The 20,610-nt window shown below is 43.0% G+C and overlaps 1 protein-coding gene across 1 annotated transcript in view; it reads right to left on the bottom strand.

The window, feature by feature from the left end:
- Positions 1–1,008: 1,008 nt before the first annotated feature.
- il17rd (interleukin 17 receptor D) overlaps positions 1,009–20,610 on the bottom strand; it is a 99,900-nt gene continuing 80,298 nt past the window's right edge. The window contains exons 8-12 of the mRNA XM_070894697.1: positions 18,906–18,960; positions 16,840–16,950; positions 13,686–13,846; positions 9,996–10,926; positions 1,009–1,437 (exon numbers count right to left, since the gene is read on the bottom strand). Coding sequence (XP_070750798.1) covers positions 1,340–1,437; positions 9,996–10,926; positions 13,686–13,846; positions 16,840–16,950; positions 18,906–18,960 — 1,356 coding nt within the window. The 3' untranslated portion in view covers positions 1,009–1,339. The remainder of the gene's footprint in view (positions 1,438–9,995; positions 10,927–13,685; positions 13,847–16,839; positions 16,951–18,905; positions 18,961–20,610) is intronic.

Raw genomic sequence — 20,610 nt, 5'->3', positions numbered from 1 at the left:
GTGTGAAATTAATTTGTCAATAGCACAGTAATTACAAAATACACCCTTGCTGAGAAAAAGAACATTAAAGAAACATGTCAACGGGCTACATTATGTTACAAAAACAGAATAAATCTGGTACAGAAATGCTCACTTTTTGGAGTCTGAGGAGCAGTCCTGAAATAAATGAGCACCTCACTGGTTACACAAGGGAAAGTCTTTCCCAGCCCCTGGCACACATCGCTCAATGTGCTGCCCCTGATAATGCCACACAAGCTGCCATCACCATCTCCTGGTGCACAGATGGATGAACCATGTCTCAAGTTGGGGAGTGGAGTTTGTTTTGCAGCACCCACAGCGATAGTGACGTGGCTGGATTACTCTGGAGATTGCATTCTAAATCAATATAACAAATGTTTGAGTGGCTGTGAGCCACCTACAAAATACTGCCCCTTTAACGGCATTTTGGGAGTCAACACATTACACATTTTGAAAACTATTCACACCTTTTAGACTTTAAATTATACAATAAACAGTCACTAAAAACTAAACTTCATTCAGTTCTTGGCTGTAAACCGCATTGGTCAGTTTGAAAAAGTAGAATTGTTTTGTAGACCGAGAGGCATTAAATTTAATAACCTCAACTCAGAATTTAAATTTGAGCACATTATGAGATCAATTATTGCCAGTTGCTTTTTCTTTGTAAAATTATTGTTCCAACTAGAATTATTATTCAATTACCTCCTCCCCAGTGGGCACAGCAGTGCAATTATCAGCAATACATCATCAGTAAATATGTACATGTCCAATGTTGAGCTAAATCTAATAGGTAAGGCCTCTACCACATGGTAATGGTCAGATAAATGATAGAAGTTTTTACAAGTAACATTTCACCTATAGTGTTAGTCCCTAAGTTGTCATTTATTTTATCTTAAGAAACAGCTTTAAATATTGGCAAATGGAAATATATCAGGTTTTCCACTGATCACAAGGATCAAGATATTAATTTCTAATCATCAAGATGCACAAATGGTCCAAATCAATATATAAAATTAAATAGCACACATTAAACAGTTAAAAGCATCAAATTAGTGTCATCAATATAATGATATTATAACTGTTGTAATCAAATCCTGATCCCGCTCCGACTGACTGGTCCCTGTATTAAAACAATGCCACTTGCTCAATGCCTGCCACAATGGCTTTTCAACCACAATAGTGGATTAAATAGACAGAGGACTCAACTTTCTTAATGTATTGAGGATAACAGTGTTATTAAAGCAGTGACTATCATAGGGTTTGTTAGTGAATATAAAGCTGAAAAGGTAAAGTGGCAATGCATACCCTACGGTATAGAATGTTATAGGGTTACTGCAGCATGTATGTGTCTGTCTACTTCTATCTTACACAGTCCAGAAACTGATGATTTTGTTGTGAGAACAGGTGGGTCTTCTTCCCCTGTGGAGAAAAATCATGTAATGTTACAATTAAACAATGCACTTGTTCTATGAAAGAAACAAATGTTAACATTCCAGGTTTTTCCAAATAGGTTAATATTTGCAGAGGGGGAAAGGGAGAGAATCCTACCTGCACTTTTATTTAAATGATCAAAATGGAACACAAAATCAGGCAATTGGCACATTCTGGTCTGGGGCTCAGCCAGACAGCAGAGAGAGAGAGAAATCCATTCTGATGAATGATGTAGTGAGTAAGGGACGTACTTTAGACGCAGAGGGGTAGCAGAGCTTGAGCTCAGTACTGTGACTAGTTCGTATGTTTTCAAGAAGAATCCAAGCCCCACCACCCTTTTTCTAGGAATTAAAGAGAAGGGAAGGGGTGGTTCTGCATTAAAGAAGCATTTCCAAGGCTAAGATTGGTTAGCAGGACAACCAATTGATCGACAACCAACTGACCTGGAACTCCAACTTCCATGTGACCGTTTCCTGTGTCTCCATAACGATCCGGATTTTACAGGGCCTGTGAGGGTGTAGGGACAGCGCACGCCATTGTAAATGCCCCACAAGTTCCAGGTTTCCACATGCAGGAAAACTTGGAACTTGAGATCTGTCAGTTTCTCTTTGACCGATTGTCCACACCCCCGGGAAATTCACTTTCGCTGGTGCAGAGTTGCCCAACTACTGCCCAGCGAATACCCACAAAACCCTTAAGCATGGTAAATACAGACATAGGGCCTTCTTATGGGGCCTGTGAGGGCCATAAAACATCCAGGCCATTCTGGAGTCACAGGAAAAGGCCACATGGAAGTTGGAGTTCCAGGTCAGCCGTCTGTTGGTTGTCGATCAATGGAGATATTGGGCTGTCCTGCTGGTAAAAGCAGGCATAGGGGCTTCTTTCACCAGCGTAAAGGTGAAAATAAATGTTAAAATAAAAATGTTAAAAATGATTTGAATATTCACTTACATTTAAAATTAGTTTAGATTATTATTTTTCAAAAAAGTAAAATTTTGTTTTAAATGTTTAATTAACGGGTATTTTATTAATTTTGAACCTGTGATTATTTTTATTTCAGTGGTGTGAAATGTTATTTATGAGGTGATTCCTATTATGCTTATGGGGATTCCGTACAGTTAAATGAAATCCTCCTTTGTCATTGGTTGGGCTGGCCCACATGATCCCAGGGATACTTGCGAACCATATGTGGGCCTTTACGCAGGCGTATACCTGCAGACCCAGGACCGCAAGAGTCCGAAGCTCCGGAGACAGCAGGTCAGAATACAAGCCTCCAACTGCAATTTCCATTCCTTTGTAAACCTTTGTTTGACTTTTGCAGACTTGTATTCTACAACTTTGTCTAAATATCCTACTATTCAATAGAATGCAACAACTTAATTCCTCACCCCTCTCCCCAAAAATAATTAAGTTTTTGCATTTTTTTAAAGTTAGGAGCTAGCATTCTTTGACACCTGGAGCTGTAATGTATCAAAATGTAATAAGACATTGTGGAAGTAAATGAACCACTATCGTATGGAGAAAGAGCAGGAGCATGGGGCTAAGTGGGTAACTCTTTCAGAGAGCTGGCACAGGTGGGAAGGACTGAATGGCTTCATTCTATGCTGTAAAATTCCATGAAATCAGAGAACGATCCTCATGTTTTCTCTCTCACTGCTGAGTATCAGCTCGCTAATGATTCACTCGAGTGGATTTCCCTTTGTCAGTTGCCTAGCAATAATACACCATTATATAATGCTACTGTAGAGAAGGCACATTACTTCATTTTATAACTGTGCAACATATTAAAATTGGCAGTTGTAAGGAAAGGATTAGTAAGGGAGCAGCAGGAAGTTTGCTCATGTAATGCCGCTAATGATTTGCCCTTTTAATATATTTTAGCCTTTGTTTGATAAGGAGGGAAGTAAGATTCTTAAATTGTAATGTTTTAAAAATACTATTGATGCTATAAATGGCCAGCTACACAGCAATTCGAAGATGGTGACCATGGAACCTTTACATTTTACACTGAGGTTGACCCATACAGCTCCTGCAGTTCTGAGCTGTTTGCATGAAGTCATCATCTGATAGAGAATGTGTCTTAATGAGCTTTGCTAATCGAAGACATATCAGTTGTCCCAAGCTTGAAGAAACGTGATTGCGGATATGGATTGCAAGGGGGCTAGTTCCTCCTGCAGTAGAACATGTGTGTAAAATATTATCTTTCTAATTCAAGTTTATGTAGTACGGTCAGAAATATGCAATAAAAATAACAAAAATAAGGATCCTGCCAGCTCAATGGAAAAGGAGCTTGTGAGTGAGGAACTCAGCTTATTAACTATTGATAAGGTTATTGATAAGCTATAGGATCCTCATTAGTTTCTAACATATATTAAAAAGGCAAATCATGAGCAGCATTTCATTTTTTGGAGTTTTAATAAAAAACTTTTGGTATAACCATGTGGTGTGGAGACATGCTGATTGTCACACAGCAGGGGTAAGAAAAGGTATAAAGTAGAGAATTATAAAGTTAAGTTGGATTTGAAGCTTTGATCCACCCAAGTACTGAGCTCAGAACTATAATGCATTTGATTCCCTAATCATCATTACCCGAAGTGGTTGTTAAGTATAATTTAAGTGTTTGGTTAACTTCTATTGCAAGTACTACATACATAATAAATATATTCGCATTGGAGCGTAACATTTCAAGAATCTTATTGATAATGAGGAAGGTAGAACATCTAAATCATAAATAAATGCATCCTCTATTGGCCATGTAAAGATGTTGGTAGAAGACTAAGGAGATGGAGAACCAGCTCTGTTTCTCTTTGCACCAACCATATTAAACACTTGTTTTATTTAAAATGATAGCTCCAGAGCTTAGAGAGGGAGGCACCAAATGGATGTTGGAGATTTTCCCACAGGAGGGGATGGAAATTAGAGGATAAATAGCCCAGGGACATTAAAATGACTGGGAGTCAAGGACTTTTGGGGTGGGAATTTTTCAAAAAATATTTGTAACCTAATCAAATTGATTAGCCTTCAAGGATCTTTTAAAGATGAATTATGTGACTACTATTTTTCACCTTTGTTCACTACTTGCACATTGAATAACAAGATAGATAAAGCTTCTACATCCAATGCCAACTGATACAAAAATTAACAGATTACTTGTAGGCTTATTTATGGCAAGATATTTATTATTAAAAAAAATTAAGTTACTTCTACTTTATTCACAATAAGGATAAATATTTCTGCTGTTGGATATTGAAAGATGAAATTGTGAACACATTCTTTATACATCTGGTGCCAACATTTTGATACAACATCACCCTCTTGAGGCAACAGGAGGTTGTTGCACCATTATACTCTTAAATGACTCAACTGCTTTTAGAAACATGCATCTGACTAAGAATCTCCACAAACTAGAGGTGTATTTTAGAGTTTTGCTCAATTATCTGTGGGGGTGAGAAAGAAATATTTTGCACCTTTTCACCTGGAGATTAAGAATCCATGATAAATCAAATTGAATGTTTATGGAAATGGTCTTATTAGGTTAAATAGTATTTGCTCACACCATGCTTTTAGTCCATTTTTAACAGTGCAAAAAATGTTTTTAAGTTTTTCTAATTTGTTGGTATCATATGGTGATCACACATCAGAGTCCTGATTAAAGTTTACATTACTGCAGCAAAGTGACCTATTTCTTGTTTTTATTCATATTATCATCATCATCAGCATAGGCAGTCCCTCGAATCGAGGATGACTTGCTTCCACGTCAAAAAGTTCACAGGTGTTTCAATCATGGACCTAAAATTCTAGGTCCGAACTAAATTTTGAAGGGTGGAAGATGCCTGTGCTTGGATTTTTTTTAACGTGTGTTGCACACCAGGCACCACGTCGGCTTGACAAGAGCTAGGTCTTAGAAACATAGAAAATAGGTGCAGGAGCAAGCCATTCAGCCCTTCTAGCCTGCACCGCCATTCAATGAGTTCATGGCTGAACATGAAACTTCAGTACCCCCTTTCTGCTTTCTCACCATACCCCTTGATCCCCCGAGTAGTAAGGACTTCATCTAACTCCCTTTTGAATATATTTAGTGAATTGGCCTCAACTACTTTCTGTGGTAGAGAATTCCACAGGTTCACCACTCTCTGGGTGAAGAAGTTTCTCCTCATCTCGGTCCTAAATGGCTTACCGCTTATCCATAGACTGTGACCCCTGGTTCTGGACTTCCCCAACATTGGGAACATTCTTCCTGCATCTAACCTGTCTAAACCCGTCAGAATTTTAAATGTTTCTATGAGGTCCCCTCTCATTCTTCTGAACTCCAGTGAATACAAGCCCAGTTGATCCAGTCTTTCTTGATAGGTCAGTCCCGCCATCCTGGGAATCAGTCTGGTGAACCTTCGCTGCACTCCCTCAATAGCAAGAATGTCCTTCCTCAGGTTAGGAGACCAAAATTGTACACAATACTCCAGGTGTGGCCTCACCAAGGCCCTGTACAACTGTAGCAACACCTCCCTGCCCTTGTACTCAAATCCCCTCGCTATGAAGGCCAACATGCCATTTGCTTTCTTAACCGCCTGCTGTACCTGCATGCCAACCTTCAATGACTGATGTACCATGACACCCAGGTCTCGTTGCACCTCCCCTTTTCCTAATCTGTCACCATTCAGATAATAGTCTGTCTCTCTGTTTTTACCACCAAAGTGGATAACCTCACATTTATCCACATTATACTTCATCTGCCATGCATTTGCCCACTCACCTAACCTATCCAAGTCACTCTGCAGCCTCATAGCATCCTCCTCGCAGCTCACACTGCCACCCAACTTAGTGTCATCCGCAAATTTGGAGATACTACATTTAATCTCCTCATCTAAATCATTAATGTACAATGTAAACAGCTGGGGCCCCAGCATAGAACCTTGCGGTACCCCACGAGTCACTGCCTGCCATTCTGAAAAGTACCCATTTACTCCTACTCTTTGCTTCCTGTCTGACAACCAGTTCTCAATCCACGTCAGCACACTACCCCCAATCCCATGTGCTTTAACTTTGCACATTAATCTCTTGTGTGGGACCTTGTCGAAAGCCTTCTGAAAGTCTAAATATACCACATCAACTGGTTCTCCTTTGTCCACTTTACTGGAAACATCCTCAAAAAATTCCAGAAGATTTGTCAAGCATGATTTCTCTTTCACAAATCCATGCTGACTTGGACCCATCATGTCACCATTTTCCAAATGCGCTGCTATGACATCTTTAATAATTGATTCCATCATTTTACCCACTACTGAGGTCAGGCTGACCGGTCTATAATTCCCTGTTTTCTCTCTCCCTCCTTTTTTAAAAAGTGGGGTTACATTGGCTACCCTCCACTCCATAGGAACTGATCCAGAGTCAATGGAATGTTGGAAAATGACTGTCAATGCATTCGCTATTTCCAAGGCCACCTCCTTAAGTACTCTGGGATGCAGTCCATCAGGCCCTGGGGATTTATCGGCCTTCAATCCCATCAATTTCCCCAACACAATTTCCCGACTAATAAAGATTTCCCTCAGTTCCTCCTCCCTACTAGACCCTCTGACCCCTTTTATATCCGGAAGGTTATTTGTGTCCTCCTTAGTGAATACCGAACCAAAGTACTTGTTCAATTGGTCTGCCATTTCTTTGTTCCCCGTTATGACTTCCCCTGATTCTGACTGCAGGGGACCTACGTTTGTCTTTACTAACCTTTTTCTCTTTACATAGCTATAGAAACTTTTGCAATCCGCCTTAATGTTCCCTGCAAGCTTCTTCTCGTACTCCATTTTCCCTGCCCTAATCAAACCCTTTGTCCTCCTCTGCTGAGTTCTAAATTTCTCCCAGTCCCCGGGTTCGCTGCTATTTCTGGCCAATTTGTATGCCACTTCCTTGGCTTTAATACTAACCCTGATTTCCCTTGATAGCCACGGTTGAGCCACCTTCCCTTTTTTATTTTTACGCCAGACAGGAATGTACAATTGTTGTAATTCATCAATGCGGTCTCTAAATGTCTGCCATTGCCCATCCACAGTCAACCCCTCAAGTATCATTCGCCAATCTATCCTAGCCAATTCACGCCTCATACCTTCAAAGTTACCCTTCTTGAAGTTCTGGACCATGGTCTCTGAATTAACTGTTTCATTCTCCATCCTAATGCAGAATTCCACCATATTATGGTCACTCTTCCCCAAGGGGCCTCGCATAATGAGATTGCTAATTAATCCTCTCTCATTACACAACACCCAGTCTAAGATGGCCTCCCCCCTAGTTGGTTCCTCGACATATTGGTCTAGAAAACCATCCCTTATGCACTCCAGGAAATCCTCCTCCACCATATTGCTTCCAGTTTGGTTAGCCCAATCTATGTGCATATTAAAGTCACCCATTATAACTGCTGCACCTTTATTGCATGCACCCCTAATTTCATGTTTGATGCCCTCCCCAACATCACTACTACTGTTTGGAGGTCTGTACACAACTCCCACTAACATTTTTTGCCCTTTGGTGTTCTGCAGCTCTACCCATATAGATTCCACCTCATCCAAGCTAATGTCTTTCCTAACTATTGCATTAATCTCCTCTTTAACCAGCAATGCTACCCCATCTCCTTTTCCTTTTATTCTATCCTTCCTGAATGTTGAATACCCCTGGATGTTGAGTCCCCAGCCCTGATCATCCTGGAGCCACGTCTCCGTAATCCCAATCACATCATATTTGTTAACATCTATTTGCACAGTTAATTCATCCACCTTATTGCGGATACTCCTTGCATTAAGACACAAAGCCTTCAGGCTTGTTTTTTTAACACCCTTTGTCCTTTTAGAATTTTGCTGTACAGTGGCCCTTTTTGTTCTTTGCCTTGGGTTTCTCTGCCCTCCACTTTTCCTCATCTCCTTTGTCTTTTGCTTTTGCCTCCTTTTTGTCTCCCTCTGTCTCCCTGCATTGGTTCCCATCCCCCTGCCATATTAGTTTAACTCCTCCCCAACAGCACTAGCAAACACTCCCCCTAGGACATTGGTTCCGATCCTGCCCAGGTGCAGACCGTCCGGTTTGTACTGGTCCCACCTCCCCCAGAAATTTGAATCTCTCCCTGCTGCACCACTGCTCAAGCCACGTATTCATCTGCGCTATCCTGTGATTCCTACTCTGACTAGCACGTGGCACTGGTAGCAATCCCGAGATTACTACTTTTGAGGTCCTACTTTTTAATTTAGCTCCTAGCCCCTTAAATTCGTTTCATAGGACCTCATCCCTTTTTTTAAACCTATGTCGTTGGTACCAATGTGCACCACGACAACTGTCTGTTCTCCCTCCCATTTCAGAATGTCCTGCACCCGCTCCGAGACATCCTTGACCCTTGCACCAGGGAGGCAACATACCATCCTGGAGTCTCGGTTGCGGCCGCAGAAACGCCTATCTATTCCCCTCACCATTGAATCCCCTATCATTATCGCGCTCCCACTCTTTTTCCTGCCCTCCTGTGCAGCAGAGCCAACCACGGTGCCATGAACTTGGCTGCTGCTGCCCTCCCCTGATGAGTCATCCCCCCCAACAGTACTCAAAGCGGTGTATCTGTTTTTCAGGGGGATGACCACAGGGGACCCCTGCACTACCTTCCTTGCACTACTCTTCCTGCTGGTCTTCCATTCCCTATCTGGCTGTGGACCCTTCTCCTGTGGTAAGACCAAATCACTACATGTGATACTCACGTCATTCTCAGCATCGTGGATGCTCCAGAGTGAATCCACCCTCAGCTCCAATTCCGCAACGCGGACCGTCAGGAGCTCGGTCCAGTAGCAAGGATTGATCTTGGTCCAGTAGCAAGGATTAAGCAAGATGACTGGAGACCAGCTCTGCTGCACGGACTTAGTGCGCTCACATATCGCAGTGTGGGCTAGCCCGTGCTGCCCCTGGGCCCTTGTCTCTTCTGGGCCCCGAACTCACGCTTCTCCTGGGCTCCGATCACGTCCCTCTACAATCTCTCGCCGCTCCTTCGTCCCGACCTCGCCTCTCCTGCTCTACCTGGCCATGCTCCAATCACCGACCTGGAGCTTGGTGACGTCCCTTTTCACTGCTCCGATGGTGCTCGCAGGCCAGGGGCCGCTCAATCACCGGGCCCTGATTCCGGCCCATATTATATATGGGGCATGATAACTGATGTCAGTCAATTCCTGGGAAATGGAACTGTCCACTCTGCATATTAGATGAATACAGATTGTTCTCTACACTGAGTTCACAATCAGTCCAAAACCTTTGCAGCAGATATCTATTTTATGCCTGTACTATCTTTATTACATCCCTAAATAAGAATCAGTTAGTTACAATTAACACCAAATTGAAGGATAGCGTTTTCCTATAAACTCCAATACAGTAGAAAGTGGACTGGGTATCTAAACAAAATGCACCTCAGGACCCTCTTCATCCATGTGAGGCACATTCCAACCCAAGGCAGCAAGGTACTTTGGTACAAGCTATATAATACTTACTGTTGTCACAGCAAACTTGTGAATACACTTGGTACCTGCAAGATATCTTACCTAATCCTGAGGATGAGGAGACACTGTCTGCAATGGAGCCAGTTTCCGTCTGATCTGAAGATAGGCCATCCATTAAAGGCAGTGATAATTCTGATGAAGGAATAGAAGAGTCATATATCCCTGAGTCACGGGGCATTTCTGGGAGGTTCACAGCCGCCACCATCCGTGGCAAGGGTCTCAGCAAAGAACTGGCATCTTGATGGTCAGAAACATCCGCATCTCCAATAATGCTCAAATGCTGAATTATGGAATAGGACACTGAATTAACAGGGGTGACATCAGCAATGGTTTTCAAGTGAAAATCGTGCTCAGTTACTGGCTGCTTAAAAACCACCTCATTCAGAACAAGTCCAGAATCAACTCGAACAGGTCCTTGATGATGCGCGAGTCGAGGATGGCCCGGCACCAGCTGTTTCTCAAACCAGTCAGACTCTTGTTCGATGAGTTGCTTCATATTAGAAATGGCTATGTACAGAGAACGTCCAGATTTAGTTCTGAAGTAGTTGCTTTTGCGAATGTTCACTTCACGTGGGTCCCGGTCTGGGTGACTGTGATCTCGAGCGTGTAAATGAGAATAGAGCTGAGGGAAATGATCCATCAGTTTGTACTTACATGCCAAATCTAGCACGCCAGGAATGTCTGCTTCACAGGAGTAGTCAAAATAGACGGCGATGAACTTGGAGGGGTTACCTGAATTTAGTCTTGCCTGGCGCAGCCTCTCTGCTATCATAGAAACTGCAACAATAAAAAGTTCTCCCTGCCCACCATCTCTCGAGCTACCTTTATGTTTACGGTGCTTCTTTTCTACAAAGAACTTCATTCCCTTCGAGCAAATTACGATAATATAATGGGACTCCACGATCTGCTGACTGAGCCAGTCCATTTGCCCCTCCTTACAGATTTCCAAATGTTCCCATAAATCCAAGGCAACCTATTTAAAAACAAAAGCATATTCCTACTAAATATTGCATTTACAACACTCACTTATTTTGACAGAAATCTCCAATTTTTATTGCTGCTGGGACAGCCCTGTCATCATGTAAAACTTTCGATAATATTGGCTTTGTGCCTGCACAATAACCAGGTTATAAGTGAACTTAATTAACAGGGGTGACATCAGCAATGGTTTTCAAGTGAAAATCGTGCTCAGTTACTGGCTGCTTAAAAACCACCTCATTCAGAACAAGTCATTCTCTCCAAATAAAGCCAGATGAGTCAATTTCCCTTCATTCCTAATCAGGAGTGCAATGAGGGTGTACTGACCAGGATCAGAGAGCTGGGCCCCAATGTTAGCTACTTTGAGAATACAGAAGGCAGGCAAATTCTGTCTAGCAGTGAACTTGATCTACATATCCAGGATAAATGATAGCCACTAGGGTGGAATGGCACACTACACAAATATGCTGTCTTCTAATGCTGGCACATGCACAGCAAGAAAGACTAGTTCAGAAAACTGAAAATCATACTAAAGGCTTCATATTGAGAAATCAACACTTTGGACACGTTGTGTTTTAAGTTCACTTCTTTTGAGGATTCATGTGACATTTTTGATAAGAGTCCCACCAGTCTGTTATGCCTTGGTTGCTGAGATAAGTGTGCAACTAAAAATGGCAGTAGTTTTAACCAAGTGGATTTTAGAGGTAAAATAATCACTCAAGGCTAAATGACTACTATGATGACATTAACAAGTAGCAGCAGGCAAACAGATGTTACATCTGCCTTGAAGACAAAGAGACTCAGCATGAGATTGGATATAAACTAAAAAGATGTGGAGGAAACTCCCAATAGTCTGCTAGCGTTAACTCTGTTTTTCTCTCCACAGATACTGCCTAACCCGCTGAGATTTCCAGCATTCTCTGTTTTTATTTCAGATTCCAGCATCCGCAGTATTTTGCTTTTGTTTTAGTATGCTAGGGTTAGCTGTTTTCGGTTTTGTTTTGCAAAAGATTAGATTTGTTCAGATTTTGTTGAAACTGTAATGTGTTTTGTGCTGGTAAAAACAAGGCACAAAGACAGGAAGCTCCAAATTTAGGATTTCTTTTAAAGGAATATTCAGTTGAAGAGCTAATAAACTAAAATTAAATACTGCATGATATTCTCCTCTAAGGAAGCTACATATAAACCCCTTTATAAAGGCAATATTGAAAATAAATCTCGTGCTGTATGCATCAATTCAAAATCTGCTGTTGTTGTGCCCAAGAGCATACCAGGGGTGCACTTTAAACTGATTAAGTTTCTAATGATGGGACATTTTTGAAGTTAGTGGAAATCATTAAGAACATATAAAACACATCCATGTTGAAAATTGTTTTCTTTAAATCTGTATTGTCTGTAACTGTCTTATAATATGGTCAGCCAAATTATCAATGGGTTGTCCCCCTCTTTTCCCTTCCCCAAACATATAGGAGCCTCGTACACCACTGCAGCCCTCAAGGAGTCCGATATACAAACTGCACAGAAATAACTTGCAGCCAGTTCTTAAGACTGCACCTTCTCCTTAACGATGTGATCCTGTGCGATCACCATGAGGGGAACACTTAACTGAAGCAATGATCACCATGAATTTTGTATCACCGGTGCATCAAGCACAAACTGCCACTTCAACATTATTAACCTCAAACACCTGTCGATGCAAGTTGAAGGGCATTAACATTTTATTACAATTTGGCAAATGTCCAATGGTGGTGCTCCTGTTATGCTAGAGGACGCGCTGTTTTATGAAGTTAAGAACATTAAACCATGTAAAGTGCAGGTGTGTGTTCCTTTAAGTCTAATTGCTATTCAGTAAACACAGGTTCACATAGGACAAATAAGAGTAAGCTGTAAGTTAACATTGGATGAGTTGATGTAGATGTCAAACAATAGCAACTTGCATTTATATTGCGCCTTTAATGTAGCAAAATGTCCCAAGGTGTTTCACAGGAGCGATATGAAACTAAATTTGACACCGAGCCACATAAGATATTGGTGCAGATGGTAAAGCTTGCTCAAAGAGGTAGGTTTAAAATAGTGTCTCAAAGGAGGAGTCAGAGACAGCGAGCTGGAGAGGTTTAGGGAAGAAATTCAGACAGCTGAAGGCACGGCCACCAATGGTGGAACGAAGAAAATCGGTGTTGCGCAAGAGGCCAGAATTGGAGGAGCGCAGAGATCTCGGGCTGGAAGAGGTTACAGAGATAGAGAGGGGCGAGGCGAGGCCATGGAGGGATTTGAAAACGAGGATGAGAATCTTTAAAAATCGAGGCGGTGCCTGACAGGAAGCCAACATAGATGGGTGAATAGGACTTGACGCAAGTTAGGATATGGGCAGCGGAGTTTTGGACGAGCTCAAGGTTATGTAGGATGTAAGGTGGCCAGCAGAACATTGGAATAGTTGAGCCTAGATGCAACAAAATGCATGGATGAGGGATTCACACAGGTCATCTAAAAATACACTCATTGCAAACCATAAATTCCTGAATGGAAAATTGGTACACAGCATTCAATGAAGGCATAACATGTTGCAACTTTTTTTCAACAGTTTCCAAAGATGCCAGCTTCATAAAACATTTTCAAAATGCAGGCACCACCTTTAACATTGCTTAAAACATCTTCACAAACCGTGACAGACTTGCAACGATTCTGACACTTTCACGTACGGGAATTTTTGGCAATGCTTTTTCAAGTAATTTGCACAGAGAAAGCAAAATTTACCTCACAGCCACAGAAGTCCTGCAGGAAGAATGCAAAGCACTGAACAACACTGAGATGTTTCTGACAGTCTTTACTGGAATAACAAATGAAAACTTTCGGTTTGGAGCGAGGAGATGGAGATGATTCAGAATTCTCCTCATCAAGTTCCGAATATACTGGATCTATGAAGAAAATAACAGGAGAGCGATCTTACTACGCGAGCAGTTCAATCCAAACAATCCTAGACTACACATACCAAAGTATACTTGTTATGAACAATACAACAACAACTTGTATTTATATAGTGCCTTTAACGTAGTGAAATGTCCCAAGGCGTCTCATATGAATATCAAGATAAAAAATTGACACCGAGCCACATAAGGAGAAATTAGGGCAGGTGACCCAAAAGCTTGGTTAAAGAGGTAGGTTTTAAGCAGCGGCTTGAAAGAGGAAAGAGAGGTAGAAAGGCGGAGAGGTTTAGGCAGGGAGTTCCTGAGGTTGGGGCCTAGGCAATAGAAGGCACGGCCACCAATGGTTGTGCAATTATAATCAGGGATGCTCAAGAGGGCAGAATTAGAGGAATGCAGACATCTCGGGGCTGGAGGGGATTACAGAGATAGAGAGGACAAGAACCTCAAATATGCAGACAGCTTAGGGCTGTCCAAACACAACAAAACTCCAATTTTTCAGAATATGAAAAATATAATCCTGCCAGCTGTTTTTATTCATGTGTGAGCCTGGACAGTGAGGTTTGGATGGCACTGCCATGAGTCAGATCCTGTCCCCACCCGACATTCACAAAGATACTCCTGTGAAGTGCCTTGGGACATTTCACTATGTTAAAGGCGCTATATAAATACAAGTTGTTGTTGTAGTATTGAGGGAATGCTGTAATGTTGGAGGTGCCATCATTCGATGAGACATTGTCAAGCCCTCATGTGCCTCTCCATATGGATCTATAAGATCCCATGGTACTATTCAAAGAGCAGGGACTTATCCTGGTGTCCTGGCTAATATTCTTCAACCAATGCTATTTAAAATAGATTTAAGTTTTTATTCATTTCTTCTGCTGTTTGAGACCTTGCTGTGTGCAACCTGACTGCTATGTTTGCCTATGGTTTCTGCCCGATTGCTGTCAGGTAAGGATTGGATTAGAATACACCCTCTATAATTCAATAGACGTCAACTTCATCCAGAAGAAAATTGTGCGAAAAAGAATCGATGTTTACTCAAGGATTTAATTATCTGCTGTAGATACTTCTTAGGGAGCGATGGCATGAGTTATTTTTTTTATGTGAGTTGACTCACACTGTCCTAATGATTATTATACGAGAGCATAATTTCAGGGAAGCAACAATAAAATCCCCTTGTGGTCAGAACTGAATGTTCATGTCTGTTCATGTGTAATAATCCCTCCAAAGGCAGACCAATTTATTAGGTGATTTACGGTTTGGTACAATTCCTTAACTCTTTTATGGTTGCTCTTCCAACCTCGTGACAAGATGAACAGACAGAGCAATAGTTTTGATCAGATTCACACTGTTCAATCAATACAACTTATCCCTGTGTAACAGTACAAAATAAAGAGCTTCCCCACGTAGGCGAGTTATCTTACTCAATTTCAACAAGAGAGAGAGGAGTAATTGGCAATTTTGTTGGCTGGGCAGTAATCTGGTGGAGCAATCCGGGATCACCTGCCCTTAATAAAATCCACCCTAATTTTGTTTAATTGATTTTAATGGAATGAAAATTGGACAGATTCTACAACAATCGGGCACTGGGCAGCGAAGTTGAAAACTACCACGAGGTCTTAAAGCTATCCTTCAGCATTATTCCTTTTCTAACCTCACTGCCAGCATGTCGGTCTTTCTTTACTTCTTTCCTGCCCCCACAGAAAGTTGGGGCTTGGTTCCTGACCCCTCCCCCCATCCAGGAGTTGGCCAGATAGCAGCTATTCAACCAAAATCCACGGCGCAGTCCTGGGCGACGCGGACCACTTCCCCTATCTCGGGAGCCTTCCATCAACAAGAACAGGCATTGACGACGCGATCCAACACCGCCTCCAGTGCGCCAGTGCAGCCTTCGGCCGCCTGAGGAAAAGAGTGTTTGAAGACCAGGTCCTCAAATCTACCACCAAGCTCATGGTCTACTGTGGCATAGTAATACCCGCCCTCCTGTATGGCTCAGAAACATGGACCATGTACAGTAGACACCTCAAGTCGCTGGAGAAATACCTCCAACGATGTCTCCGCAAGATCCTACAAATCCCATAAAAGGACAGACGCACCAATGTTAGCGTCCTTGTCCAGGCCAACATCTCCAGCATTGAAGCACTGACCACACTTGATCAGCTCCGCTGGGCAGGCCACATACTTCGCATGCCAGACACGAGACTCCCAAAGCAAGCGCTCTACTCGGAACTCGTCCAAGGCAAACGAGCCAAAGGTGGGCAGCGGACACATTACAATGACAACTTCAAAGCCTCCCTGATAAAGTGCGACATCCCCACTGACACCTGGGAGTCCCTGGCCAAAGACCGCCCTAAGTGGAGGAAGTGCATCTGGGAGGGCGCTGAACTCCTCGAGTCTTGTCGCCGAGAGCATGCAGAAATCAAGCGCAGGCAGCGGAAGGAGTGTGCGGCAAACCAGGCTCCCCGCCCAGCCTTCCCCTCAACCACCGTCTGTCCCACCTGTAACAGAGACTGTGGCTCTCGTATTGGACTGTACAGCCACCTAAGAACTCATGCAAGTCTTCCTCAACTCCGAGGAACTGCCTATGATAATGATTCAAACCTACTCCCTTGCGCCCCCCCCCCCCCCCGCTTAGCTTCAACGGGAAGGAACATTCTAACCCCCCCCCCCCCCCCCCCCACCACCACAGGATGGGATAATGACTCTCCTATTGTTCTTGATTGTCCTGGATCAACGTCTGGCTTTAATCCACATGCTCTGAAAGCCTAAAGCCTGTGGCCTTACTTTTTAAACTTGTGCAATTCCACTTTGTTTTAAAATCCCTTAACAGTGGCATTTCCCCCCAAAAATCCTTGTCTGTGGACAAATAATTTTTTTTAAACCCTGAAATGTGACACTGACAAAAAAAGTTCTAAAATGACCTCAAATTCACTTCAGAAGGATAATCTTTACAACACAGAACAAAACTGCAGCATGTTTCTTACTTTGCTGTTTCTTACAACAGACGACCGTGAAGAGAGTGATGATCGCAGACACAACCACTAATGGAACTGTGATGGCAATCGCTCGGATTGGACCAGCCCATGGAAAATGCACTGATGGAAGAGGAGGAAAAACATGTTAGCTTACCGAACATAAACTAGGCACAGAAGCAGCGTAGAGGCACCAACGGATGCGGTACTACCTGTTTTCAAAATGAATAAACTGATGGTATCTACATTCTGTTGCCGTCCAAAAGCTCAATTCAAAGTTACATTTTTTCACACTGAAGGTCAATACTAATTAGGTTATGTTTTGCTTAATTTTTGGCAAACTGTCCTATGTTTCATAATCTAGATTTCGACTCCTTTGATGGCTTAACAGATTGTTTTCAATGAGTAGCTGAGCCATACAGGCCAGGAAGGCTCCAGGATCGATTCCCATTCTGTGCCAAGTTGCTGACTCCAGCAGGAATGTCAGTAGAGGCATTAGAGTTGACTTCAGGGCCCTTGGGTTAGGGAATCATTTTTTTTCTTAAATGATTCGGTGAGTCCCCTGTTGATGAATATGTGGAGATCCCACTTACAAGAGCAGAGCATGGGTCAGTGTTGGGTGAGGCCAAGATCGGCCTCAGCTGTTATACCCCTTGTTGAATAGCTTGCTGGCATTTACTGTTAAGGCTAGTAATTGATGCAGCTCTATTGTAAAAATCTAGACCTGATACTCAAGGGGGCCTTTTATGTATTAATCCTCTGCTTTTTAACCACAAGGTCATCAATTCAACAGAAAATGTTCCTCCTTACAAATCCCAAGTGTTGAAAAGATTTTGTAGAGTCCATGAAAGATTCAACTGATCAGTTGAATTACCAGTCTTCAGCAAAATCTGAAACCCAGTGAAATCACATGCAAAAGCCGTCAACATAAATCCGCAACTGACCTGGTGGTTCAGTGGGCAAATGCATTGCCGAGGGTAGGACCACGTGTCTCTAGTTCCACTACTGGTCTACACTGAGTCAGCTGATTTCAGCCAGGGTGTGACTGGCGGGGAGGGAATCATCTTTGTGAATGTCAAGTGAGGACAGGATCTGACTCATGGCAGTGCCGCCCAAACCTCACTGTCCAGGCTCACACATGAATAATGGCCATTTGGGCAAAGTGACGGAACCCTCTCCCGGTATCAGCCAATATCTACAGAAGAGGGAAAACTGAGTGGGGTGGGGGGAAAGGCAGAAAGTGGATTAAACATAACTGATAATATTTTCATAAGAGCATGGGTATCTTTGCCCGGGGTGGGGTGGGTGGGTGTTGGGGAGAAGAGATGGATACGGGGAAACATTTGCAGCATTTTATAGAGTAAATGATGATTGTTTTCCTCTTTATATGGTGATCTTTTGGGGGAAGAGAAATTTTGAGGTTCAAAATGACCAACATATCTGCACAACTTTGAACATTTACTGTAGAAACTTTTGACGGAATTCAGGGCTCACTATGAATGTATTACAGTTACTTGAATAGACTGGAGAAACTGGGGCTGTTCTTCGAGCAGAGAGGGCTATGATAGAGGTGTTTGAAATCATGACGGGTTTAGATAGAGTAAATAAAGAGGTGTTTCCAATGGCTGAAGGATCAATAACCAAAAAGCACAGATTTAAGATGATTGGCAAAAGAACAGAGACAACATGAGGAAAAGCTTTTAACGTAACAAGTGGTTAGGATTGGGAATGCACTGCCTGAAAGGCTGGTGGATACGGATTCAACAGTAGCTTTTAAAAGGGAATTGAACAAATACTGAAGGAGCAAAAATTGCAGGGATTATGGGGGAAAGAGCGGGGCAGTGGGACTAACTGGATTGCTCTTTGAAGAAGCTGGCACAGCCCAACATGGGTCGAATGGCCTCTTTCTGTGCTGATGATTTTATAAGGTGACCATGATCCCTTTCCTTAGGCCAATTTCTTTTAGCTATGCAAATCAGCTATTTGTTAAAAGATTTCTGTACGCATGCGAGATTACACATGCAAGTGCTGGGGTGTGCACATTCTCACCACAATCCAGCCCTGAAAATAGATCCCACCTGGTCTCACTGTGAAATTGATCTGTTTCCCAGTGGTGTTGCTGGAATCCGTCACCTACAGAAAAGAGACACAAGATGATTTTGAATCACACAATTCACAAAAGTGTGCAAGATTACAAAGAGCGGTTAGAAGAAGAGATTTAATATTAAAATGACAAACTACCAATGATTTATAAAAAAGCTTAGTGTTACATAGAAACATAAAAAATAGGTGCAGGAGTAGGCCATCCGGTCCTTCGAGCCTGCACCACCATTCAATAAGATCATGGCTGATCATAGTGTTCTTTAAGACCTTCTCTATCTATATATTGAGGTTAATGTTGCAGTATTACTTACACTTTGGTTTGAGCCATTTTGGAACAAAGAATTGTGGAGAAAATGGGAATAGGGACACAGCATTTCCCCAGCCAATCTAAAACACCTATTAAGCGGGGAATGGAGAAGAAAGGGACCTGCGAGGAACCATCATGCGGCAGGTCGGAGCCTAAAAAGGAGGAGCAGCATGGCGGCATACAACTACAAGGTGCAGCAGGAGCCGGTCCGGAAGGGCGACTGGATTGGATGTCACCAGGTCGGTGATTGGAGCGTAGACAGGTACAACAGGAGCGGCGAGGTCGGGGCGAAGGAGCGGCGAGAGATTGCAGAGCGACGTGATTGAGGCCCAGGAGAGGCGCGAATTCAGGGCCCAGAAGAGGCGAGGGCCCAGGGGCAGCATAGGCCAGCCCACACTGCGATATGTGTGCGCACTAGGTCCGTGCAGCAGAGCAGAGCAGAGCAGACCAGAGTCGTCCTGGTTAATCCTTGCCACTGGATCAAGACCTAGCTCTGTCAAGCCCGTGTGGTGGCTGGTGTGCAACGGTCACCACAGGTTAAAAAAAATCCACACACAGGCATCTTCCACCACTCATCCCTTTTTGGCGTGGAGGCGGGTCATCTTCGATACGAGGAACCGCCTAAGAAGACTGCTGGAATATTTTCAGTGTGTTTACTGTTGGTAGCCTGCGGGTGGTACTGTTTCTGAAAAATCATTGGCCCAGTTTTTCCTGCAACAGCGAGATCGGTAATGTACACCGTAAAGGTAACCGTTGAGCAATACTGATCCCGCCCTCAATGACTTCCTCCAAACTTTACTGAATTTCTACGTAGAATATGCCACGGCGAGCACAGCAACGAAGTGGAAGCAGGCGGCCATTTTTCCAGTGATTCGACTAATACATTAGGCAGGGTGGGAATGTAAAGGCTTAAAACTGGCTTTTATGGGAAGCCTAAGTATGGCACTCATCCGAAACACGCCGCTGCCATGGTATCTGCACATTACTTTTTAATTTAAGTGCAGCGACGTGAATACTGCTGATAATCCAGCAAAATTGCTATCGCATTATTTTTCAACAGAGTGACTATTTGTCCTAAGTCTCGCATCTTCGCATATGTCTCATGAGAGAAGCGGGCTGGCGGGAAGAGAGAGAAGCGGGGACTGAGTGAGAGCCTGGGGGGGGGGGGAATGAGAGAGAGAGAAAGAGAGAAAGAGACTGGGGAGAGAGAGACAAAAAGAAAGAGATTGGGGGAGCGAGGGAGAAAGAGTGAGACAGGCTGGGAAGAGAGAGAGAGAAAGAGACTGAGGGGGGGAAAGAGAGAGAGAGCGAGGAGGAGAGAGGGTTTGGGGGAGGAGAGAGCGAGAGAGAGGAACAGAGACTGGGGGGGATAA

This window comes from Pristiophorus japonicus, chromosome 12 (assembly GCF_044704955.1).
Source record: "Pristiophorus japonicus isolate sPriJap1 chromosome 12, sPriJap1.hap1, whole genome shotgun sequence".
NCBI classification, from domain to species: Eukaryota; Metazoa; Chordata; class Chondrichthyes; family Pristiophoridae; genus Pristiophorus; species Pristiophorus japonicus.
The sequence above is the reverse complement of the archived record's forward strand: the minus strand, read 5'-3'. Positions and strand labels throughout refer to the sequence as shown.